The following is a 22,789-nucleotide window of genomic DNA, read 5'->3' as shown; positions in this document are numbered from 1 at the left end:
TGACTTGGAGGGAAGTCTTGGCCCAGGGCCCGAGGCTGCGGGGCTGGGCCACCCTGTTCCCCTGCTGTCGCTGGCCCTTTCAGTGTGTGCTTGCCTCCTGCTCTGCTCTTTCTGTTTTTCCCATTGCCTCCTCAAAGCCATCTGGAGCTAGGGATTAGCACCTCCATTGCATGGATGAGGAGATTGAGGAACAGAGGGCCAAATGACCCACTAGAGGTCAGAGGACTGGGCTTCGGGGGTCCCTGCTCCTGACCCCCCTTTGGAAGGGGTACACCACATGGCTCTGTGTCCCTGGCGGGGAAGGCCAGATGTGAGTATCTGGTGAGTTTTAGTATGAAAACTCAGCTGTTTTGTTTTTCCTGTCTTTTCTGAGCTCCACTGGAAGAGTGTGACAAGTAAACCCTCCCTGCCTTCTAGAAAAAGAGAACCAAACTTTGGTTATTTCAGGTACTGAGTCTGGTGGGCCATGAGAGGCTGTTGTAAAGAAACAGGAGAGGAGAAAGGCTGTGAAGTTCCCTTCACAGATGGGGCTTTGGGGAATGCGGGGGGGGATGCAGGGGATGAGTGTGGGGCTACCCAGACCAGCAAAAGCCTCCTCTGGGATGGGAGAAACTCCCAGAGAGGTGAGGGTGGTCCCATCCCCCTTTAGGTCCAAGGAAGCTCTGTCCCTGACCAGGCCTCCCTCTCTGTAGACAGGGTGGGTCCTCAGCCTTGCCCATGGAGGGGTCAGGACCAGAGCAAGAGGAGCCACCATGACAGCAGAGACAGCAGGGGTGGCCCTGCAGTGTGGGCCCCCCAGGGTGGGACCCATGGGGCCCCTGGGACTTGCAGCTGAGTTCTGAGTACAGGGAAGACATGGCCCCACCCTGGCAGGAGTCGGCAAAGACCTGGGTTGGGGCTCCCACGTCTCGCCAACACGTACCACTGGACATGGCTGGTCCAGGCCTGGGGGTCCCGGCTCGCCCTTCTGGCCTTTCATTCCTTTCCGACCGGGGACACCGCGCTCCCCCTGTGCAAGAAGGGAGATGGGGTGTGGCGGTGGCTGCCAGGCCCAGGGCACCCCCAATGCCCCTCAGAGAGATGGGCCTGGGGCCGGCAGCCACCCCTGTCCTGCTGCCCGCATCCCAGCCTTTTGGCCCTACCTCCTCCCGCCCACCCCGCCTTCTCTCTGCTTGCTTCCTGTCTCCCGCCTCCTTTCTTTTCTGCCTGCTCTCTCCTTCTCTTCACTTGCCTCCCTCCTTCTTTCCTCCTGCCCCCACCTTCTCTCCAGCTGCCCCTCACTTTCTCTCCACCTCCCTCACCTTCTCTCCACGCTCGCTCCGGTCGCCTTTCTCTCCTCGAGGTCCAGGGAAACCCTGACAAAAGGATTAAAGGTTAAACCTGATGATGAAATTTGAGGTCTGTTCTGCTTATCTGTTCATCTCTGCTCCTCTCCGACCCACCTTTGCCCCTTCCCTCCACGCATATTCGTGGTACAAGCTGGACCAGCCCCAGCTCCTAGGTGACACAGATGCTGGGTACCAGGATGACTTAGAGAAAACATGCATTCAGGACACCAGCACTGCTTCCTCCAAAGTAGAACAGTGTTGTTGTTTCTGGATGGAAGCCCTCAGGCAGAACCGCTAGCAAGGGGCTTTCTCTTATGTCAAGTCAGATGCAGCATGCATTGGCCCAGGCTTGGCTGGGGACAGAGACACAGGAAACCCATGTAAGTTTATATCACCATCTTCAGCAGACCAAGTAATGGTGCCCTCTGTTCTCTGCCTTTGGCTCAAACTCATATGCCCATCCACCCATCCATCCATTTGTCCATCTGTTCATCTACCCAACCAACATTTCTAAGCATCCACTAGGAACTGGGCTTTGGGCTGAATGCTGAGGGCAGAAAATCAGATTTCATATGTTCCCTCTTATATTTATTACGTTGTTTTTAGAAATATGATACATTGATATCCTCAAAATCTTGCTGGCTAGGGAGAGGCTGCCTCTCCCAGGGGTAGTCAACTCTTACATATAGCAAAGGGCTAGGCTGGGAGCATGCCTTTCAGATGCAAACCAACCAATCCCCCAACCACCCACTCTATCTAACTCACACACCAAGTCAATATTTCCCCTGGCCCAAATCATGCCAGGACCAGGTAGCAGGCAACAAGAGACTATATAGCCCAAAGCCTGCCAGGATTATTTAAACTAGCCAGTCCTAAACTGTTTACTCTGCTCTGCCTTGCTTTTCCCATAGAAACACCAATAAAAGCCCTGGCCTAGGCTTTTTTTTCCTCACTCCTTACTGCCTGCCAACGAAAACTGCTGCATCTCCATGTGGCCCCATGTGGGACATGCCATTTCCCTGGGAAATGTAAGCTATAAGTTCTTCTGTCAAAGGCATTAGGGGCCACTGTGTGTCATCACTAAGTCACCTCCATGAATTAAAACCCTGCAGGTACAAAGGTACACAGTCTAACATGGCAGGCAGTGGGGTGCAGAAGATGAAGACCAATGGTCAGTGACAGAGGTCTGAACCAGATACCATGGGGTCCCAGGGAGCGGGGCTCTTCTGTCCAGGTGTGAGGTCAGGTAAGGCTTCCGAGCAGGCTCCCCATTTCAGCAGGGCCTGGTGGAGTGGGTGCCAGGAGTTTGCCAGGTAGAGCAGGTAGGTGTGGCTTTGAGATGCCACTCTGAGCTCCAGGCCTCCCAGAGAGCAGCTGTGGCCACAGTGAGCAGCTGGTGGCATGGAGTCCCTTTTGCTCCACCCCCACTACCTCCTTGGGTCCACAGCCTGAGCTGGATTCATCAGTGTCTTCTCCTGACCCTCCTCATCGATGTAACGTGGCCCTCCCAGTCAGAAAGTCAGTCTAGAGTTCTTCCTCTTCCTTGTCTGCAGGTGCTTTCCATGGTGACATTTTCTCCTTAAAGTCTAGGGTGGACGCCAGAGCCCTTGCAGCCCTGCCTGCATCTGGTCACCATTTCCCTTGCAATAGCTACCTGATTTTCCTGGGAACCACCCTCCCTTCTCACAATTCACCAACTCTACCACCAGCTCCAGGATGGAGCATGTGAGCAGGCTGGCCAGTCAGGGCACTGCATTCTTATGGCAAGTGACATTTCAGCATTAACCTAGCTGGGGCCAAGGAGAGTTGATAAGACTTTTTCTCAAAGAGTAGAGAGTGAGGCAAATGCCTTTCTCCAGGATTTGGACCGAGGGGGATGCAGGTCTGGAGCTCTTGGCTCCATCTCATCACCATGTGGAAACTGGAATGATGACTACACAGAGGAAGCAGAGACAAGAGAGAATGAGAGGTTGGGTCATGTTGACACACTTGAGCCCTGGATCTATGTGTCATACATCTGGATTTTCCAGGTATGAGTCAGTTTAAACCAGTTTAAAATGTGCTTTCTGTCTCTTGATCCAATCAACACTGGGTTAATACTTCTCCTTCTCTCCTTCCCACAGTACTGCACTAGCTGAAGCCTCGTCATCTTTCACAGGATATTGCAACAGGCTCCTCACTGCTCTTCCCACCTCCCTACTCCAATGGATCATCCATCCATTCTCTATCCTCCATCCATCCTCCACCATCCTCCATCCATCATCTATTCACTTACTATTCATACATCCATGATCCATGATCCATCATTCATTTACAACCATCATCCATCATTTATTTATATCCATCACTCATTTACCCACCATCCACCCATCCTTCATCCACCCATCCATCCATCCATCCATCAACAAAGCGCCTACTCTGGGCTGTGTGTTGGACTTAGCAATGGGGACATGGGCAGAACGAGTCAGTTGTAGTCCCAGCCATGGGGAAGGGGGATACATCCAAGCTAACCAGATCAAGTTACTGTATGGGCAGCATGAGGGCAAAACTTACACATGGGAGGGACCCAGTCACAGTGAACGGTGAGATACTTACATCTAGTCCTGGCTCCCCGGGTCGGCCCTGAGAAGAGACAAAGAGGAGATGTGAGGGGGCTGAGAAGGAGGTGCTGGGAACACAGCTGCTGGGAAGTTCAGCCCTGTGAATTGTCCACAGAACCTGAATTCGGGCCCCAGGGACCAGTGAAGTGCAGGGGTTGAGCCCCCAGGACTGAGTGACACAATAGTTGGGGGGCATTAAAGGAAGGATGTTACCTTCTCTCCTTTGGTTCCTGGCAGCCCAATAAGGCCTGGTGGGCCAGCTGGACCCTGGGTGGAAAAGGAATGGGTCAAGAGGCATGACAGTTATAGAAATTAGCACCTCTAAGGACAAACAAGGCTCATGACACTCACAGGCAGGCCACTGGGTCCTCTCTCACCCAACATGCCCTTCTCTCCCTTTGCTCCGTCCAAGCCCTGGAAGCAAAGGGGAGACACCAGTTAAGGGGGCCAGACAGATGGCAGGACAGGAAAGCTTGGGGCCTGTGCGGGAACCGAGGTGTACAGGGCAGAGGGACAGACTCCAAGCTCTGACAGGCCTGGCCCTGGCTCCCTTCTTGTGCAAATAATCAGAATGTGGGTGTGCACATTTTACCTTTTCTCACATGTGGGCTTTTTCAGTAATCATGGAAGGTGGTTATGGTCACACCCATTTCACAGATGAGGAAACAGAGGGACAGAGAGGGCCAGGGACAGGCCCAGTTGTACAGCCAGGGAGTGGCAGGGCTGAGTGGCAACTGCATTTCTGAGTCCCAGTCTTGGACCCCATCCCTGACAGCAGCTGCTTCTTCTAAACACGATCTGGGGAGGCCTCGGGACAAAACAGAACCAGAAGCAGCACATCTGGTTAGGCCACATGCCCGGCCCTGCTCAGCTCTGGGATTCCATGATTCTGAGGTCCCATTCAGCATCTGAGCTTGGGAAGCAGAGATGTGCTCTCCCCCAGGGTAAACTAGGGAGATGCAGGGAGGCCAGCTGGCTTCTCTGGGACAGGGCACATGGTCAGGCCACACTCACGGCTTTAATTTAAGAGCAGAGGACATGACTTTATGTAATATACACCAAACCCAAGACCTCATATCCAGGTGTGGGCAGTTGAAAGACAGATGTGCACTAGGGGAGGGGGCAAGGAATGGAGAGGCCAAGTGTTGGGTGGGGGGCATCAGCGGGATTATTCTACAGGGGATTGGGAATGGCCAGGCCCTGGGAAGATGCAGGGCTGGTCCAGGGCCGAGCATGGGGCCCTCACTTTGCCTACTAGCAAGACGTTTTGGAACTTTCCAGGCTGTGAGCCTGCAGCAAGTGGGAGGGGCTCCTACCCATGCTTTAGGACTCACCTTGGGACCCTGGATTCCCTGAAGGCCCTGGAGGAGGAGGGGAAAGCAGGTCAGAAAGGCCATCAGGATGGGTCCAGACCTCCAGGTCAGGCCCTGTTGCAGTGGCCACATAGGCTTGCAGGCCACTCACTGGCCCCTGTGGCCCTGACCTCTGTGGCCTCTCAAGCCCAGACTTGGGCTCTGCCCTCCTTGTCTGATGTGCCCCCTCCCCCCTGGGGTATCCTCTCCTCCCCTGGGCCTGAGCCCACCACCCTCTTCGCATCCCAGCTGCTTCAAGCCAAACATTCTTACCACGGGGCCTGGGGGACCAGGGGGGCCTGGAGGCCCTGGTTCCACTATGATCTGGGCCTAGGAAGGGTCAGAGGTGGATTAGTCACCCATCGCCCCGTCATCCCTCACTCACCCACACTTGAGTTCATCGGACATTGGAGGAGCACTGCCTGGGTATGGGCGCCGAGCTCCCTGCTGCCCCCAGGAGGGCTCTGCCTGGTGGGAGGCCCAGTGCTGGCCTTTGGGTTCAAAGACAGGCCTCAGGCTCCCCCTCCTCCTCCCTCACTGCCCTGGGCTTGGTCAGGCCAGGTGGCCCTTGTGTCCCAAGGCTCAGGGCCCCAGCCAGCCCTCAGCAGAGATCATCAGCAGCCCCCTTACCAGGCTCTCCTGTAGGTCGTCAGATGCCGGATCTCCCTTCTCCCCCTTGGGGCCGTCGGCACCCTGCAGGATAGGATGGCCTTCAGCCTTTTCTGTCCATCACCAAAATCACCATCCATGGGGCTCAGCACCTCCCCTTCCTTCCCCCATGAGGCTTCTGGGCAGCAGCAATAAGTTGGCCTTTGCAGCTTAAAATAGTTTTCCTTAAATCAGTGGGTTTGTTTCCTGTGGGGCAGGGGCAGCCAGGGGCTCTGGAAGTAAAGACCTGGAGTTCAAATCCTGGCACCAGCTCTCTAGCTGAGTAAGCCTCATGGATGGACAATGGGTATGTAGTGGTGGCAGCTCTTCGCACCTAGCCACGCATGACAAGAGCAGTGCTAAAAATGATGGTGACAGAGGGTATTTATCACATGTTAGCCAATCATTCTCAGCCCTGTCCATGTGTTCCCTTGTAGGAGTGGGAGATTATCACCCCCATTTTAATTAAATTAAATTAATTTTTAACATCTTTATTGGAGTATAATTGCTTTACAATGGTGTGTTAGTTTCTGCTTTATAACAAAATGAGTCAGCTATACATATACATACATCCCCATATCTCCTCCCTCTTGCGTCTCCCTCCCACCCTCCCTATCTCACCCCTCTAGGTGGTCACAAAGCACTGAGCTGATCTCCCTGTGCTATGTGGCTGCTTCCCACTAGCTATCGATTTTCCATTTGGTAGTATATATAAGTCCATGCCACTCTCTCACTTCGTCCCAGCTTACCCTTCCCCTCCCCATGTCCTCAAGTCCATTCTCTACGTCTGTGTCTTTATTTCTGTCCTGCCCCTAGGTTCTTCATAACCATTTTTTTTTTTTTTTTAGATTCCATATATATGTGTTAGTATATGGTATTTGTTTTTCTCTTTCTGACTTACTTCACTCTGTATGACAGACTCTAGGTCCATCTACCTCACTACAAATAACTCAATTTCGTTTCTTTTTATTCACCCCCATTTTAGAGCTGAGGAAACTGAGGCCCAGGGAGGTTAGGTCACTTGTACAGGATTCCAGAGTCAGTAAGAGATGGAGCAGAATGCAAACGTGGGCTGTCAGAGCTCCCAGTCTAACCACCGGCCACTAGGCGAGGCCTCCTTATTTCACCTTAAGGAGGCCTTGGGAGGTAAGTGGTAGGTCCTTCTACAGAGGAGGAAGTGGGGGCTCAGAGTCAGGGCAGCCCAGAGCTTCCCTTTAAAGGCTCGGTGGGCCAGGGCTGGGCTGAGACTAGGACCGTAGGGCCCCAACGCCTGGCAGCCACTGTGGGGGACACGCATTCACCTTGGGACCCCTGCATGGGGCAAGCAGGGTGAGGCCCACCCAGCCACATACCGGGAGGCCTGACAGGCCCATCTCTCCTGCTTCCCCTTTGGGTCCTATCGGCCCGGCTTCTCCTGGGTCTCCTTTCTGTCCTTTGGGACCCTGAAAACCGCAGAACAAGGTACAGTAGGCACTTTCCCTCCCCCCAACGCTGGCAGGTCCCCAGAGCTTAGTCCAGGCCAAGCCAGACCCCCACCTCCTCCTTGTGGGTCCTCCCCTCCAGACCAGGTGATGAATGAGCAGAGGGGCCTGGTCGGAGACAGAGAAGGGGCAGCCCCTAGCGTGCCTCACTGCAAGCAGGGGTGCAGGGTGGGGCAGGGCGTGGAGGGGGTGGAGCAAGTGGGACTGGGACTGGGCAGCTACCAAGGGGCGCATATGGGGTTTGGGGCCAACCTTGTGCTCATATCTCAGGAGCCAATGGTGGGAGCCCCACATACAACCAACCATCCCTCAGTCACCCTTCCAGCCACCGTATTCCCTCATTCAACCAATTTTGTAACGTCCACTGTGTGCCACACATGAGGGACCCAGTGCTAAAGCACACCCATGAATGTTAAGTGGTTCTCATGGACACTGTCGAGTCTATGCAGGATCACACACAAACACGTACACTTGGAATAATATTAATAACGACAGTGATACTTTTAGCTAACATTTGAAGACTCTTTGCTATTACATGCGGGCACTGCTCTCAGGTGTGTTCCATACACAGTTATTTAACCCTCATGGCAGCCCTGTTATACCATCTTCACCTGTGGGTGAGGAACTAAGGCTGCCAGAAAGTGAGTAGCTTGCCTGAGGTCTACGGGCAGAACCAGGATTTGCACACAGGCTCCAGAGCCCACTCTGTTCTGTTGCCTCTCTCCAACTCTGCACACACACACACACACACACACACACACACACACACACACACACACAGAGTCCGACGCCAAGCACCAGCATCACCAAGGAAATAAAAGGCCCAGAGACCTTCTCTCCGTCGATTCCTGGAGCACCAGGCAATCCGAGGTCGCCCTGCAAGGGAATAGACAGCAAGGGGGGTTATGGTGTCCCACAGCCCCTGGCAGGAATTTGTGGCCAGGCTGCTTCCCCTGACCAGCACACCAGCCCTGGGTTGGGTCCCTGCAGTTGGAGCTTCAAGAAGATGCCCACTGGGTGTCCAGCACAGTGCCAGGCACCAATCACCCTCTCCTCCATTTCCTCAGCCCCTATGGGCAGGTGCAGCCCGTGGCTATAGTAGGTTGATAGGTTACAGATTTGGAAGCTGAGGCTCCAGGCCACACAGCCCAGGGATGATGGCAGAGACCAGACCCTGCCTGATTTCAAAGTCTTGGGCTCCTTCTCCTGCGCCAAGTGGGCAGGTGTAAACGATGCACACAGGCCATAGGAATGCCTATGTAACCTACAGGACTTCGTGAGGTCATGAGGGGCCCATTTATGGATTACACGTGTGAATGATCCCAGGGAGAACCCAGGGGCAAGAAGAAGGCACCCAGCTTGGTTAGGAAGGAGCAGGGCCACTTTCTCTGAGCCCCAGAAGCCAGGCCAGGGTGCTGGGAGAGAAGCAGAGGCAGAGGGGAGAGGGGAGGTGGGCCCTGGAGACAGGGGCCTGGGGGGACCACATAGCTACATCTGTACTAACCTTGGCTCCAGGGATCCCTGGTGGCCCGGGGGGCCCCTGTGGCCCAGGAGGACCCTGTGTGTGAAAGTCAAGGGGTCAGTATTCAGGTGGGGCCTCCCCATCACTCCCCACCCACCCCTACATCTGGAGGCAGCAGTGACCCTTATAGCCCCCTTCCCACCTAGTCAGGTCAGGCCTTGTGTCTTGGGGGAGGCGAGGCAGACCGCACCAGGTATCGGGTAAGACGTCACAGTGTCTAATTGCCGCGAAGGGCCCAGAACCCCTCTGCCCTCAGTATAGGTTTTGTCACAACACACTCCTGCTCAAGATCCTGCGATGGCTCCCCCATTGCCTCTAGAAACAAGTGTAAAACCCTTGCTGGCATTCAAGGCCAGCCAAAGATCACATTCCCACCAGTGGCCTAGCACCGTGCTCTCTGCCTCTCCTGTGAACTCTGGTGCTGTCTGCTGGTCCTGGGCATCCCTCGGTTTCACTGGGAGAAGATGGTGTCTTCACTCCCAAATTCCTGCCCCCACCCAGGACTCCCACAGGCCCGCTGCCCACCATCACCCCCCATACTCATGCCCCTTCACAAAGGCTGCAGCTGCCCAGCCCCCAGCCCAGCAAGTTCCAGGTCTCTTCCCTCCACCTCCTCTCACTAACCTGCCCCCACTTTTTAACAACTGAGGTATAGTTAATGTACAATATTATATGTTACAGGTGTACAAAATAGTGATTCAAATTTGTAAAGGTTATACTCTAGTTATAGTTATTATAAAATATTGGTTATGTTCCCTGTGTTGTACAATATATCCTTGTAGCTTATTTTAAACATAATAGTTTGTACTTCTTAATCCCTTACCCCTATATTACCCCTCCCCACTTCCTTCTCCCCACTGGTAACCACTAGTTTGTTCTCTATATGTGTGAGTCTTATTTTTTGTTATATTCACTAGTTTGTTGTATTTTTTAGATTCCACATATAAGTGATATCATATAGTATTTGTCTTTCTCTGTCTGACTTATTTCACTTAGCATAATACCCTCCAAGTCCATCCATGTTGTTGCAAATGGCAAAATTTCATTTTTTAAAAATATCTGAGTAGAATTCCATTGTATGTGTGTGTATATATACACACACACATCTTCTTTATCCATTCATCTGTTGATGAACACTTCCAATATCTTGCAACCTGTGCCTTCTTGTTGGCTCCTCCATTGAGATGCCCCTGGTCTTACAACCTTCCTCCATTCCACCCACCCTTCTCCAGGTTCAGGCCCAGCACATGCCTCCCTGGTGGCCTCCCTGCCTCTAGCTATCCCCACCTTTCGTACCATTCCCTTCACCCATCTGTGTCTGCCCACTGCCCATTGAATCCAGTCATTGTCCCCGGCTGGCATCCAAAATCCACTTCCCGCCTCACTGAGCTCATAGGGCTTCTCCATGTGGCTCATGCACATGCACGCCCTTGGGCCACGTCACACCACACCACGCCATGCAGGCCTGGGGTGGGCACATTACCATCAGCTTGTGCTTCCCTGAGGCCTGTAGGAGATAACTGAAATTGAAGCTCAGGTGGGATTAGGTGCTGACACCCAGTCTTGTCTCTGAGGACCACCTTTCCCCACCCCAGCTCCCCTCCCTGGTACCTGTGAGCAGCTGGCACCCAACCCCTCACTCTACCAGTGATGGGTCCCAAGTTTGCCCGGCACTGGGGCAGGGCTCAGAGGCCATACATCTCCTGAGCCTCCCAGTACAGGCCTTGCCACACTCTTCTCCCCCAGAGGTCATTAGAAGACCCAGCCCCCTCCAGCCTGTGTTCCCTAGGAAGGCCCCGGGAGGCCCTGCCTCCTGCTTCTGAAGGGTGAGCTTCCCTTTTTGCCTTGGCCTCTGAGGAGCTCAGGGCCACATGGGCCCCATTTACAGTAGCTCTCTCAGCGTCGTGTGGGTCTCCACACAGCGTTGACTTCCATATCAGGCACCTGGTGAATGTGGAGCCTTTCGTTAAGCTGCCACTGGTCCCTTGTGTAAAGAGGTGCAGGACTTATACACAAAGTAAATGAATATTCCCTCAGGAAACGAACAGCAAGGGTGTATCAGGGTCTACCAGGAACACTACCATAAGGGCATCCAAGATCCTGCCATCGTAGTCAATTACCACCGTGTCTCCTTGCTCACCCTTGAGCCCTGGGGGACCCTGAGGCAGAAAGAAGAGGAAGAATTTCAGGGAAAAGCATGGTAGTCATTTCTGTCTTACCCAGAGAACCTAGTAACCAGGGCTGCACACAGGCCAGTGAGCTGTGGGTCAGCTCTCAGCTGTACCCTGGGCGGCCCCAGCATGGTGTCTTCTTGCATTCTCTCGGGCACTGGCACCCTGACTGAGCAATCCAGGGGCCAGGCAGGGGGTGACACAAGGGAAGGGGGATGCCTGGGGCCAACTGAGGAACACACCTCCGCCTAGCCTGGGGGTGGCTGTGATTTGCCTTCACGTGGGAACTGAAGCCCACTGAGGCCCATCCCTGCGTTCTTGAGAGAAAATGGAGAGTCTGATTTTGATGTGAAGTGCTTCAGATTTTTAAATGTTGGCAAACAAACAAAAACACCCAAACCCTCCAAAACACTGCGCGGGCCAATTAAAGACATGCCGGCTGGATGCTGCCCTTGTACCTCAGTTTCTTAACCTCAGGTGGAGACCGCACACACCAGGCACTGACACTCCCATTCGCTCCTGGTTCTGAGCACACACCCCCCTACACACATGTCCACATGTATGTGTTGCACATGCATGTGTCCACACAGGCACGCATCCTCACAGGCATGTGCACTGCTGCTGGAACCTCACCTTTCATCTGAACCTCACCTCCCCACTGGACTCTTCTCTGCTAGAAGAGCAGTGGGGTCTGTGAGCACTTTGGTCAGGCCTGAGGCCATCTGCGCAGGATGGAGAGACCCAGGCCAGGGCATCATTTGCCAGCTGCCTCCACGGTCATGGCCTTCACGGAACTGTAAGGTGTACACTGAATTCCCACACTCAATGCTTAATCCAATTCCCTGGCCACCTGCACGACCAGGCTGCGGGCTTAGACCTGTGTTTTGGAGGAGGAAGGCTGCCTCTGGGAGCATAATGGGGATGCGATTGCCCAGAATCACAGGGCCAATAACAGGGGCTGGGATGCAGTTCTAAAAGTGTGTTGATAGGGGCTCATCACAAAAGATCTGGAACCAGCTGTGGTGGCTGTGCTCCAGAGACAGGGGTGAACGGTGATGTGGGGCTGGGGGAAAGGCAAGGCCCCACAGGGGGAGGGTAATGCCATATGTCGCAAATCGAGGTCTATGTTTGAATACGCCAAGAAAAGAGTCTGGGAGGGCAGACACTTTCCTGGGGAGGAGGAGAAGAGGGGAGAGGACGGGACTCTTATTTTCACATCCATAGTTGAACATTTTACCAAAAGCATGTATTATGAGACTAAAAGCAAAAAAAAAAAATCACTAATGAATTATTATTATTAAAAAAAGACTCCCAGTTCCTGCCAGCTCTTCTGGGGTCTCTGGGGGACAGGGGGCTTCAGAAGGAATCAGGCCCCTGGATCCCACTGGTGTGGCTGGGGGAAGACGGCTTACCCGCGGCCCTGTGGCTCCATCGGCGCCTGGCTGGCCGGGCTCCCCCTGTGGAGACACATGGTTGCAGCCAGGTGTGCAGGGCTGAAGCCAAAAGTTCCCCTGCCCACTCTAGTCCCCTCTTCCCCAAAGGACACAGGGCCGAGTGGACATGACTGGCATCCCAGGAATGGGGCTCCCTGAGGGAGGGCCTGTGAGACCTTCCTCTGACCCCTCGTTGTGTAGAGATGGGCCACTGAGGCCCAGAAGCCCAAGGCTACACAGTGGAGGCCTCATCACTCACCCAGACCCACTGCCACCCGCCCCCAGGTGGGCTTCTGATTGCCAATCAAACAAGACCCCTGGGCCTGGGACCTCCCGGACTCCCAACGTAAAAGGGCAAATTGGAGGTGAAACCCATCTCCCCCGTGATGGGCCTTTGGGAACCAGAGCAGTGGACTGTGATGTCACCTTGGGCCCCAGGGCTCTGTCCACGCCATTCTCTCCCTGAGGCCCCGCGCTCCCTGGCTTGCCCTGCAACAGAGGCGTGTGCTGTGAGAGAGCGCTGGGGGCAGGCTGGGGGCCGCCTGGGTCTGTGGGGCTTCCGGAGTAATTCCTGAGAACGTGCCTGAGCCCAGCCGGGGGTTGGGGGGCATGGGCTCAGTGCAGCCCAGAGGACTCAGGACCAAGGCCCCTTCTGGTTTAGTCTTGGCACATGGTTGGAGCAGCTCAGGGGCTCAGCCAGTTTGGAGGCAGGCTGGCCAGGATTTGGTGGTTGTCTTAACTGGTTGGGGAAGCAAGGAAGATACCCAGTTCCTGCCTTGGGGACTGGGTAGAGTGGGGCCACCTAAGATGGGAACCAGAAGACTTGAGGGTGTGAGGGGAGGCAAATGGCTTGGGTGACTTGCCAGGCCCGTTGGTGAGTGGGACCCTGGCCTTACTGCTTGCCTCCCTCTGGCCTGTCCTGGTCATCAACCCATGTGCCATGATGTGAAAGGACGGCGCAGGGCTTCACCAGGCAGGTGGGAACTGGGGAGGTGGGAGGCAGGGGGACCACTGAGGGAGGGACATGTACCTACCTTGGGCCCTGAGGGTCCTGGGAGCCCTGGCTCGCCTGGTGTCCCATCATCCCCCTGAGAAGAGAACAGTGGAGGCTGCAGCCCTCAACCTGCACACACTGGCTGGGTCCTCTGGCAGTCAGTTGGCCATCCCCCCCCTGTACTCCCCAGCACACCAGTCCACTTCTGGCAGCAGCACTCGTCATACTGGGTTGGGGCAGCGCCCCTCTCCCCTCTTCGTAACTCTAGGGCAGGGGTGGGGTCAGATCCACCTCTGTCCCCTGTCCCCACTAGCCCAGAGCACACCTTAGCAGGTGTGTGCAGAAGGAATGGATGGGTGGGTGAAGGAGAGGGAATTCATTCCCTCCGTCAGCAAACACCTCTGAGCACCCTCTGCAAGCCAGGCAGATGGGGTCCCTGCTCAATGAGTCAGAGGAGACTGAGGGCAAGGAAATATTCAGATAAATTCATAGCCCCATGCCGGGAAGTAGACAAGAGAATATAAGAGAATGGTGGGATAGAGAGGGGCTCAGGGAGAGTGTGTGTTTCAGTAGTTGGCTGTGGACGGTCCCCCGGAGGAGGGGGCAGCTTTGCTGAGCCCAGTAGGAGGAAGAGGAGGAGGAGGCCCAGCCATGGGAAGCAATGGGGGAAGATTAATCTGGGTCAGTGTTTCCCAAACTTGAGCACATGTCAGCACCACTCAGGGGGCTGCCTGAACAGAGCACGCCCACCCCCAGTGTCTCTGACTCGGGGCCTCCGGGATGGGCCCCGAACACACATGTCTAATGAGCCCCCAGTGATGCTGATACTGCTGATCCAGGGATCACACTTTGAGAACCAATTTGACATGGGAACAAATCTGATATGTTTGAGTAACTGTATGTGTTTGATGTATTTCTCTAAGAGTGAGTGAATGAGTGAATGAATGAGATCCTGGCTTCAGAGACAGAGGTCAGAGCCGCCACCCACAGTCAGGACTTAGGTTGGGTTCCACCGTGCCCAGCCCCTGCCCTTCTCTCCAGCCACTTCCCACATCCCTGCCAAGAAGGCCATCCACAGCCACCCCCACCTTCTTTCCAGGAACACTGGGCTCACCCTGCAGGGGAGACAGTGGGGATGCAAGAGATGTCAGAGCCACCTGGACACCAGGCGCCTGCTCCTCTGGTAGAAGTGGCCCTGATGACCCCCATCCAGCGCAGCCCAGAGACCCCCGATCCCCTCAGAGAGATGCATGTGGGTGCTGGTGCTGACGGTCTTGGACTCCACTCCGACCCTGACCTGGTCCCTCCCAAGCTGAGTGACCCTGGGCAAGTCACTGCTCCTGTAAGAGGGGCCCTGACTCCCCCAGCCTCAGAGGGTGGTTGTGAGATTAGAGGGAATGCATTGAAGGCCCTTGACTCCCAGCAGGCACTCACTAAAGGGGGCTCCTCTCCCACCTTTCCCTCCTGCTCAGTCCAGGGGCTCTGGCTCCTTCAGGGAGGACCGTAGCCTGCCTTCCCACCCTGGCAGGTGCTCCTCAAGGAGGGAAGAAAAGAGAGCTGACAAGCTAATGGATTTTATTATTCGATCCTCACAACTTGCTGTGAAGGAAAGGCAGGAAAAGTTTATCATGACCCCATTTGACAGATGAGTAAACTGAGGCACAGAGAGATGAAGTCACCTGCCTAAGGTTACAGAACTTGGTCTTCTAATCCTGCCACTTTGGCTTCAGTGGGGGTGGGGGAGGGGAAGGTGGTGGGGTGAGGGAGCCCCCCCACCCCAGGCCTGAGACAGAAGTGAGAGGAACTTACCTTGGTCCCTGGGGGTCCACTCGGGCCCTGGAATGAGAGAAGGGGTGTTAAACGTGATCCCAGACAGGGCTCCCGGGCTGTCTTCCTTAGCATCCTTGTTTTATAAAGGGTGACACCAAGTCCCAGAGGGCAGGCAGGGCTGTCTCTGGAACCCGGCTGTGCCACCCATTTGTATCTTGGACAGAAATCTGCTTTAGATCTCAAGCAGTGACAAGTGGACTGCAGGCTCCCTCCCAGGGGTCTGGGTCTATGAGAATTCTGCTGGGGCTGGAGTCCTGGCCCATCTGCTCCCCACAGGTGGTGGGGGGGCAAGAGTGCAGGTGTGCACACACATACAGCCACACACCCAACCCCGATGTGGGTGTGTGTGGGAGAGGGGCTTCTGGGCCTGGAACCACAGTCCTGCCAGCCCGGACCTCTGAAATGCCCTGGATACTGACCGTCTTGCCATCTTGTCCAGCTTCTCCTTTGGCACCCTGAGGAGGCATAAGAGGAGAGCAATGAGGGGAGGCAGGGTTTCACAGTTGACTGAGCCCCCGTCTCCCACCAGACCCTGGGCTGGGGCTGCAAGTACATTTTGTCCTCACCAAACTTCTGAAAAGTGAGCATCACTGTCCCCACCCCACAGACAAGAAAGTTGAGACTCAAGGAATTATATGCCCAACATGACAAGGAATTGGTGAGCCAATTGAGTAGCTTCCCTGACAGGGGACCCTGGTGGCAGTTTGGTGGAGGTGCCAGCTCTGCATTGGAGGGAAAGTACAGGTTGGAGCCCCTGGGTGAAGGAAAGAGGCAGTACAATGAGATTTGGCCTCCGGTATTGGGGTTAGGACTATGGGAGGACAACTGAGGCTTAGTTAGTAGGAGAAAGAGAGAGAGAGGTAAAGAAAAAACAGAGAGATAAAAAGAAAGAGAGACTGAGAGGGAGAGAGAGAGAGAGGGAGAAGAGGTTGGTAGAGATCTGCAGAGACAGCAGCCTCATATGGGTCTCCGGGTGTAGATTGGGACTGAGACTATAACCAAGGTTAGGGTCAGGGTCTATGAATCTATGTGGGGTTAGAGTGTGGGGATAAGAGCTGGGTCAGAGTCTGTAGGGGTGAGAGTTAGGGTCTGGATAACAATCTGAATTGGGGGTGTGGATCTGGATTTGGGAGTGAGTTTGGGGTCAAGGTCTAAATTGGGGTTAAGGACCTGGTTAGTGTCAGATTTAAGGTGTGACTGGAGTAAGAGTCTGGGTGGGTGTTTGGGATAGGGCTAGGGTTGGCATTGATTCTAGGATCAGGGTTTGGAGTTTTGGTAAGTACAGAACCTCGTCCTGGGTGGTCCAGCTCCATGCTCTCTCTTACCACTGGGCCTGGTGCTCCCCTGGGGCCATCTTTCCCAGTGTCGCCAGGAGGGCCCCGGGCCCCAGGGGGTCCTGGGGGCCCTGGAGGCCCAGCAGCTCCATCTTGCCCTTGATCTCCCTGAAAGAGATGGGGCCCAGCATGACTCTGAGGCTGAGGGGAAGGGGTTCTGGCCTCAGAGAGAGGCCTCCCTAGATGGGCGGCCAGATGCCTTCACCTTCCCAGCCCTCGGCAGGCTCAGAGGAAAGGGCTTTGTTATTGGGCCTCTTGCAACTTCTTGGTGGCCACACAAAGGGACAGGTCCCTATACCTCTGCATAAGAGGCCAAGAGGATCTTGTACACTCCACGGCATGCTCCATGTCTCCAGCTCTCAGTGCCTGAAGCCCAGCTACGGTGTTTAGGTGAGAGATGAGACACACTAGGTGTGGGACAAAGCACAAGTGCCCAACCAGCGCCCTTCCTTCTGGAATGGGGACTGTAAGCCTCCTGAAAGACCTTCCTGGTCGGTCAGCTCCTGCTTTATTAAGTGATAGAGGCACACTCTTGGGCATTTGTCCCAGATAAACAGAAACATGTTCACACAAAAGCCCATACATGAATATACACAGCAGCTTTATTCATAATAGCTCCAAACAGGAAACAATCCAAATGTCCTTCAATGGTGAATGATTAAACAACTGGGGTACATCCATGTCATGGAATACTGCTCAGCAATAAATAGAAAGGAACAAAGTACTGACACATGTAGCAACTTGGATGCATCTCAAAAGATTTATGCTGAGTGAAAAAAGCCAATCTCAGAAGTTGGCTACTAGATGACTGCATCTACATGAGATTCTTGGAATGCAAATTTATAGAGATGGAGCACAGATTAGTGGTTGCCAGGGGTTAGGCATGGGGGCAGGGAGGGAGGTAACTACAGCTATAAAAAGATAGCAGGAGGGATCTTTGGGTGGTGGTTGCACAAATCTCAAGGGTGATAAAATTGCACGGAAATAAGTAGACGCACAAATAAGTAAAATGGGTGAAAATGGAATAAGGTTGGCAGATTGTATCAGTGTCAATTTCCTGGTTGTGAGGTTGTACTACAGCAATGCAAGATGTCACCATTGGGGGAAACTGGATGATGGGTACACGGGGTATTATTTATTACAACTGCCTGTGAATTTTTAATTATCTCAAAAAAAAAAAAAAAAAAGAGCGACAAAGGACCACACCATCTCTCTCATGCAGCACCAAATCCCTCACTCTTGGCAGTGTTAGTAATGGGTCAGACCTCAGGCAGCCAGAGCCCTCACCTTGTGGCCCCACCTGCAAGGAGGAGAGGAGGAGAGACCACAGTGCCCCCAGCACTTCCTGCTGCCTCAGTGGTGCCCGCCCAGCACTGGCTCAGGGCACAGTAATGTGGCACATCTGGCTCAGTGCCAGCAGTTCCTAACCTTCCTGTCACCAAGAAAGGAAGAAGCCTTTTGTGGATTGGGCCCCTGCTGTGTGCCCAAGCGCTGAGGAGTGAGGCCTACCTGGAGGTTATCTCACCTAACCCTGCGACCACCTGGCCAGGGCACTGCTATTGTCCCATTTTACAGATGGAGTAGCCAGTAGTCAGAGAATGTAATCGTTTACCCAAGGTTACAGAGCTAGGAAAGGAACTGTCTCCTCTGACCACTGAGGCAAGAGTCTCTTTTAGACAGTATTTTTCATCTGTGACCCCACGATATGAGAGAACTTGGTTCTCTAGACCACTGCACTTAAGACATAGCTCACTTGTTTTCCTAATTAAAAAATTAACTGAAGCTCGCAATGTCCACCATGCAGATCTTCTGATCAGTCTGACTCAGCCAGGGTCCTGACCAAGAAGATAGAATTCCAGCCAAAAGACAACTGAGTCTGGTAAGGTCACCCAACCAGAGTGGCAATAGTGGTAGGTCATTCCTGTCTCATTTTACACTGTGTTAGGAATCAGTTGAAGATACCCCACCCACTGCTGCTCCTTTAATAGCTCAAGGGCTCAGGGTGGGAACCACTGGCCTGGAAGCTCCTTACCAAGGCAGAAAATGGGTGTAGACACTTGAGCAGGTTCTAGAGGAGGTTTAGGGTCTTCTCCTGAGTTACTTGGAATGAGGCTGGTCAGCCTCCTCCTCCTCCTCCCACCAGGATCGGATGGCTGAGGTCTCCCCCAGGAATGTGGGGTGAGTCGAGGGGAGTGTACACACCAGCAGCCCAGACTCCGCCAGTCTACCTTGAGGATTCGGCGATTGTACACGTGATGGTCTCTACTTATAAATCCCGGACTGAGCCTCGGGAAAACCATCTAGATGGCAAAGAGGTGTGTGATGAGAAAGGCAGGAGGGTGATTTAGAAACGACCAGGCTATTTCTGGAGGCAAAACCACTTAACCCCACCTGGAGAGAGGAAGCCTGGTCATTGGAAGTGGCGGAACACATTCTCCAAACATGGGTGCTATCCTTGCTCCCATCCCACGGGCTCCTCTTCAATGGGACCTTGCACTCCCCCAAGAGCTGGAGTCCATTTCTCCACCCTCTTGACTTGGGCGGGCCCTGTGACTGCTGTGACCAATAGAATGCAGTGGACGTGCTACTGTGTCCGTTCTGGAGGTAGCTCTTAACTGGTCTCGTGCTGCTTAGAATGCTGCTCTTGGGAAGCCCCTTTAGAAATGCCCCCACCAGCCTGGGGAAAGCCTGAGCTGCACAGAGATCCACGAGTGGGCATCCCCAGCTAAGCTCCCCACCAAATTGCCAAGACTTGCTTTGTGGGGCCCAACCAGCAGAGGTCTCCACTCTGCTTCAGCCTCCGTTGAGGAGAACCCTGGTTCAGAACAAGGCACTTCTGGGTGCCTGGACTCAGGGGGCATGAAGGGCTAGAAGTGGGCTGGACAGAGACTCTGATCTACTGTTCCCACTTGGGGTGCCGGGTGCCCACTTTCCTGATTGCCATGAATCTTCACCTCAGTGGCTTGGGGTCAAGGATGTCATCCCCATTCACAGTTGGAGAAACTGAGTCTCAGAGGGGAAGGTGACTCACTCCAGGTCACTCAGCTGGTAAGTGGCAGAGCTGAACTCTGGGCTCAGGGCTGCTGGCTACATCCACAGTCTTCCCTCTTCCTGGGTGCCAGCTGCCCTCAGGAAGATCAGTCTCCAGTCTGGGCCCAGTGCCAGCCCCACTGTCTGCCCATCTACGGTGATAAGGGTGACTGGATGTCTGCCAGAGAGTCCCTGTCTGTGCAGGGGATGGCAGCCTCGGCCAAATCAAGGTGCTTGGGGCTTCCACCCAGCGGATGTTGAAGTGAAAACAGGCAGCGAGATAGACCACGGGTGGGGAGGGGCTGCTTGCTCATTTTTTTCTGTGATAAGCATAGGGATCCAGAAGAAACGCTAGGTATACCTTATTATGATATGAAACAAACCATGTGGGATCAGGGGAGGGTCTTGCTCAGTTCTTACCCGGGGGCCAAAGTCTCCTGGTGCACCCTAGGAACAAAAAACAGGGTGATACATCACCACTACTTTTATTACTACTTCACATGTGTGGAGCATTTACTCTGTGCTCAGTGCTTCATATACACAGTCTCACTTCATTCTAAGAAAAAAAACATAAAGGCTCTATGTCATCTCCACTTCCAATGAGGAAACTGAGGCACAGAGAGGCTAAGTAACTTCCTCAAGGTCACACAGCTAGTAGATCCAGGGCTTGGAGCCAGGTGGTCTGTTATCTATTGGCAGCCCCCAGACACAGCAGAGTGGAACCCCCGAACCTGGGAATAATGAGGGATGATAATTGATTTACTGTTTTAAGTCACCAAGTTTTGGGGCAGTATGCTATGTAGCAGTAGATGCCAAGACTTCAATTTCTCTCTGTTTTCAAAGCCCCTACCTTAATCATTTCTATGACTCGGTGGCATCAGCCAGAATTGGCAAGAAGGCAATCACTGTACCTGCCAACTGCACGAGTGTCTCATCATCTACAAAGAACATTCAGACGGTTACCTCACGCAGTCTTCCCCATGAGACGTTGGTTTTAATTTACAGATGGAGAAACTGAGGCCCAGAAAGCTGGGTAACTTGCCAAAGGCCACACAGTTGGTGGTGGAGCTGTAATGCAAACCTGAGGCTCTGAACACCAGATCCTGTGCCTTGCTCAGCCCTGAGGGTGGACCGGAACACTGGCTGCCCTGACCTATGTGGGCCACATAGCAGTGGCGCAGCCCAGCCCAGCCCTGCCCTGCCCTGCCTTAGAAGTGCCCTGTCGGTTCTACCACACCCAGGTCTGTTATGGCCCCTGACTCCACTGTGGAACACACAGGTCTCCCCTCTCTCCTGCTCCCCTCCAAGTCACTTGGAGTTCCCAGCCCTCCAGGAGTCTGACTGTGACATTTAGTGCCAAATGTCAGGGAAGAACTTCTCACAAAGGGCTGCAAAGGGTTAGCTCTCTGCCATTTGTTTTCCTGGGGGGGTGTCCTCCCCACAAAGAATGCCATCAACAGTCAGTGTTCAATTCCACAGACTCTTCTGGCACCTTCCCCTTTTCAGGATTGATTATTTTGGAAACTCGTCATTCTGGGTAGACTGTGCTTTGAGTTTTGTTACACTCTGGTGCCAGGAGAACTCGGATTCAACCCTCCAGGTACTTTAAATTGTCAAATGTAAGCCTTGTAACCATTTTAGGAGGTAGGCACCACTAGCCCCACTTCACAGATGAGGAAAGTAAGGCTCCAGGAGGGGATGTAACTTGCCCAAGGTCACACTCTGGAGCTGGGGTTTGAAGGCAGATTTCTGGCCTCCTTTATCAGCCTACTGCATCTGGACAGCTTCCAGCATCACTTACCTTTTCTCCTTTGGGGCCTGGAAGTCCCTGGAGAAGGAAGATAGAGAAAGAACAGGAGTGAGTGAAGAGCACTAGGCTAGCCCCCTTCTATCTTCCCTGAGGCTTTGAGGGCAGAAGGGCCTGTGAGGCTGAGCAGAGCTGTGGGCAGCTGAGTGAAAAAACATACACGCCTATCAGCCTTTATGAGGGCTGCCTGTGCTGGCCCCAAGGAAGCTCTGAACCTCAGTGCTCACCACAAGGAGGACAGGAGACTGGGTGGTCACTGGCATCCTCTCTGGACAGGGGCACATGTGCTAGTCATTTCCCCCAGAGAACAGAGCCCTCCCTGCTCAGCACCCGTTGTGCCCAGGTACCAGTGAGGAGGTCACTGTCTTCACAGTCTGGGGGTGTGTGGATGTGAAGGTGGCTCCCTGCAGGCCATGATGGCTGCCATCACTCTCTGGCTGCAGGGAAATGTGTCTCTTTCAGTTTTGCCAAGTTACCAGGACTTCTAGGGAAGCTGGTCAGGTCACACACAAGGCACCAACTGTGGAGCTCAGAGACCCCGGGGTGGGGGCCAGGCTGCAGTGGGCCAGCTTGGGGTTCACACTCTTGGTCAGGGACCTCGATCACTGGCCTCCTTCCCAAAACATCCATGTCCCCTTCAGGTAGTGATGGATTCGCTCATTCACTCATCCATCTAGGTAGTGGGTTCTTTCTTCCCCTTTAATGATGCACTCATCATCAGTCAGCCCTTCAATCATTTGTTAATTCATTCATTTTTTTCACTCACTTGTCTGCTCAACCATCATGCATTTATCCATCCACTAACTCATCTACTCTTCCATGCATCCAACTGTGTGTACAATTCGTTACCTCATTTGACTCTTCTTCCATCCACCCATCCATTCATCCATCCATCTGTCCATCTGTTCATCAATCTATTCATCCATCTGTCCTTCCTTCCTTCCATCCATATCCAATTATTCATTTTATTATGCTGTCTCTGTGTGCATCTTATTCATTCTGCTAAAGATGCCAGTGGACCATATGCTTCTGGTCCAGGTGTTGAGAACTCTTCAGCCTGATGTCCACCATCTAAGTCTTGAGACTGTATGAGGGGATGCTTTGTGCCTCATGTGGGGTCTGCTGGGAGGGCCTTCTGTGTTTTGAGGGCTGACTGGGCACCAGGGACAGTGCTGTTCACAGTTCTTTGCATCCCCAGCATCCCTGTGGGAAGAGTTAATATGCCTGTTTGACAAACAGAAGCCTCAGGCTGGGGAGGT

At 53.7% G+C, this 22,789-nt stretch overlaps 1 protein-coding gene across 5 annotated transcripts in view; it reads right to left on the bottom strand.

Annotated features, from left to right (window-relative positions):
- Nucleotides 1-22,789, bottom strand: part of COL23A1 (collagen type XXIII alpha 1 chain) — a 352,669-nt gene that overhangs the window by 2,577 nt on the left and 327,303 nt on the right. For 2 of the 5 annotated variants that reach the window (XM_032629191.1, XM_032629192.1), the window contains 19 exons: nucleotides 21,525-21,551; nucleotides 20,144-20,170; nucleotides 16,685-16,801; nucleotides 15,779-15,814; nucleotides 15,339-15,365; nucleotides 13,570-13,623; nucleotides 12,515-12,559; nucleotides 11,013-11,090; nucleotides 8,914-8,967; nucleotides 8,241-8,285; nucleotides 7,281-7,370; nucleotides 5,911-5,973; nucleotides 5,554-5,610; nucleotides 5,263-5,289; nucleotides 4,280-4,342; nucleotides 4,142-4,195; nucleotides 3,924-3,950; nucleotides 1,302-1,355; nucleotides 923-1,009 (listed from right to left, as the gene is read on the bottom strand). In XM_032629191.1, coding sequence (XP_032485082.1) covers nucleotides 923-1,009; nucleotides 1,302-1,355; nucleotides 3,924-3,950; nucleotides 4,142-4,195; nucleotides 4,280-4,342; nucleotides 5,263-5,289; nucleotides 5,554-5,610; nucleotides 5,911-5,973; nucleotides 7,281-7,370; nucleotides 8,241-8,285; nucleotides 8,914-8,967; nucleotides 11,013-11,090; nucleotides 12,515-12,559; nucleotides 13,570-13,623; nucleotides 15,339-15,365; nucleotides 15,779-15,814; nucleotides 16,685-16,801; nucleotides 20,144-20,170; nucleotides 21,525-21,551 — 1,032 coding nt within the window. The remainder of the gene's footprint in view (nucleotides 1-922; nucleotides 1,010-1,301; nucleotides 1,356-3,923; nucleotides 3,951-4,141; nucleotides 4,196-4,279; nucleotides 4,343-5,262; nucleotides 5,290-5,553; nucleotides 5,611-5,910; nucleotides 5,974-7,280; nucleotides 7,371-8,240; nucleotides 8,286-8,913; nucleotides 8,968-11,012; nucleotides 11,091-12,514; nucleotides 12,560-13,569; nucleotides 13,624-15,338; nucleotides 15,366-15,778; nucleotides 15,815-16,684; nucleotides 16,802-20,143; nucleotides 20,171-21,524; nucleotides 21,552-22,789) is intronic. The other 3 variants (XM_032629193.1, XM_032629194.1, XM_032629195.1) reach the window with 3 other exon arrangements.

Source organism: Phocoena sinus, chromosome 3, assembly GCF_008692025.1.
Source record: "Phocoena sinus isolate mPhoSin1 chromosome 3, mPhoSin1.pri, whole genome shotgun sequence".
Lineage (NCBI taxonomy): Eukaryota > Metazoa > Chordata > Mammalia > Artiodactyla > Phocoenidae > Phocoena > Phocoena sinus.
Note: the sequence above shows the minus strand (reverse complement) of the source record. Positions and strands in the feature narration are given on the sequence as shown.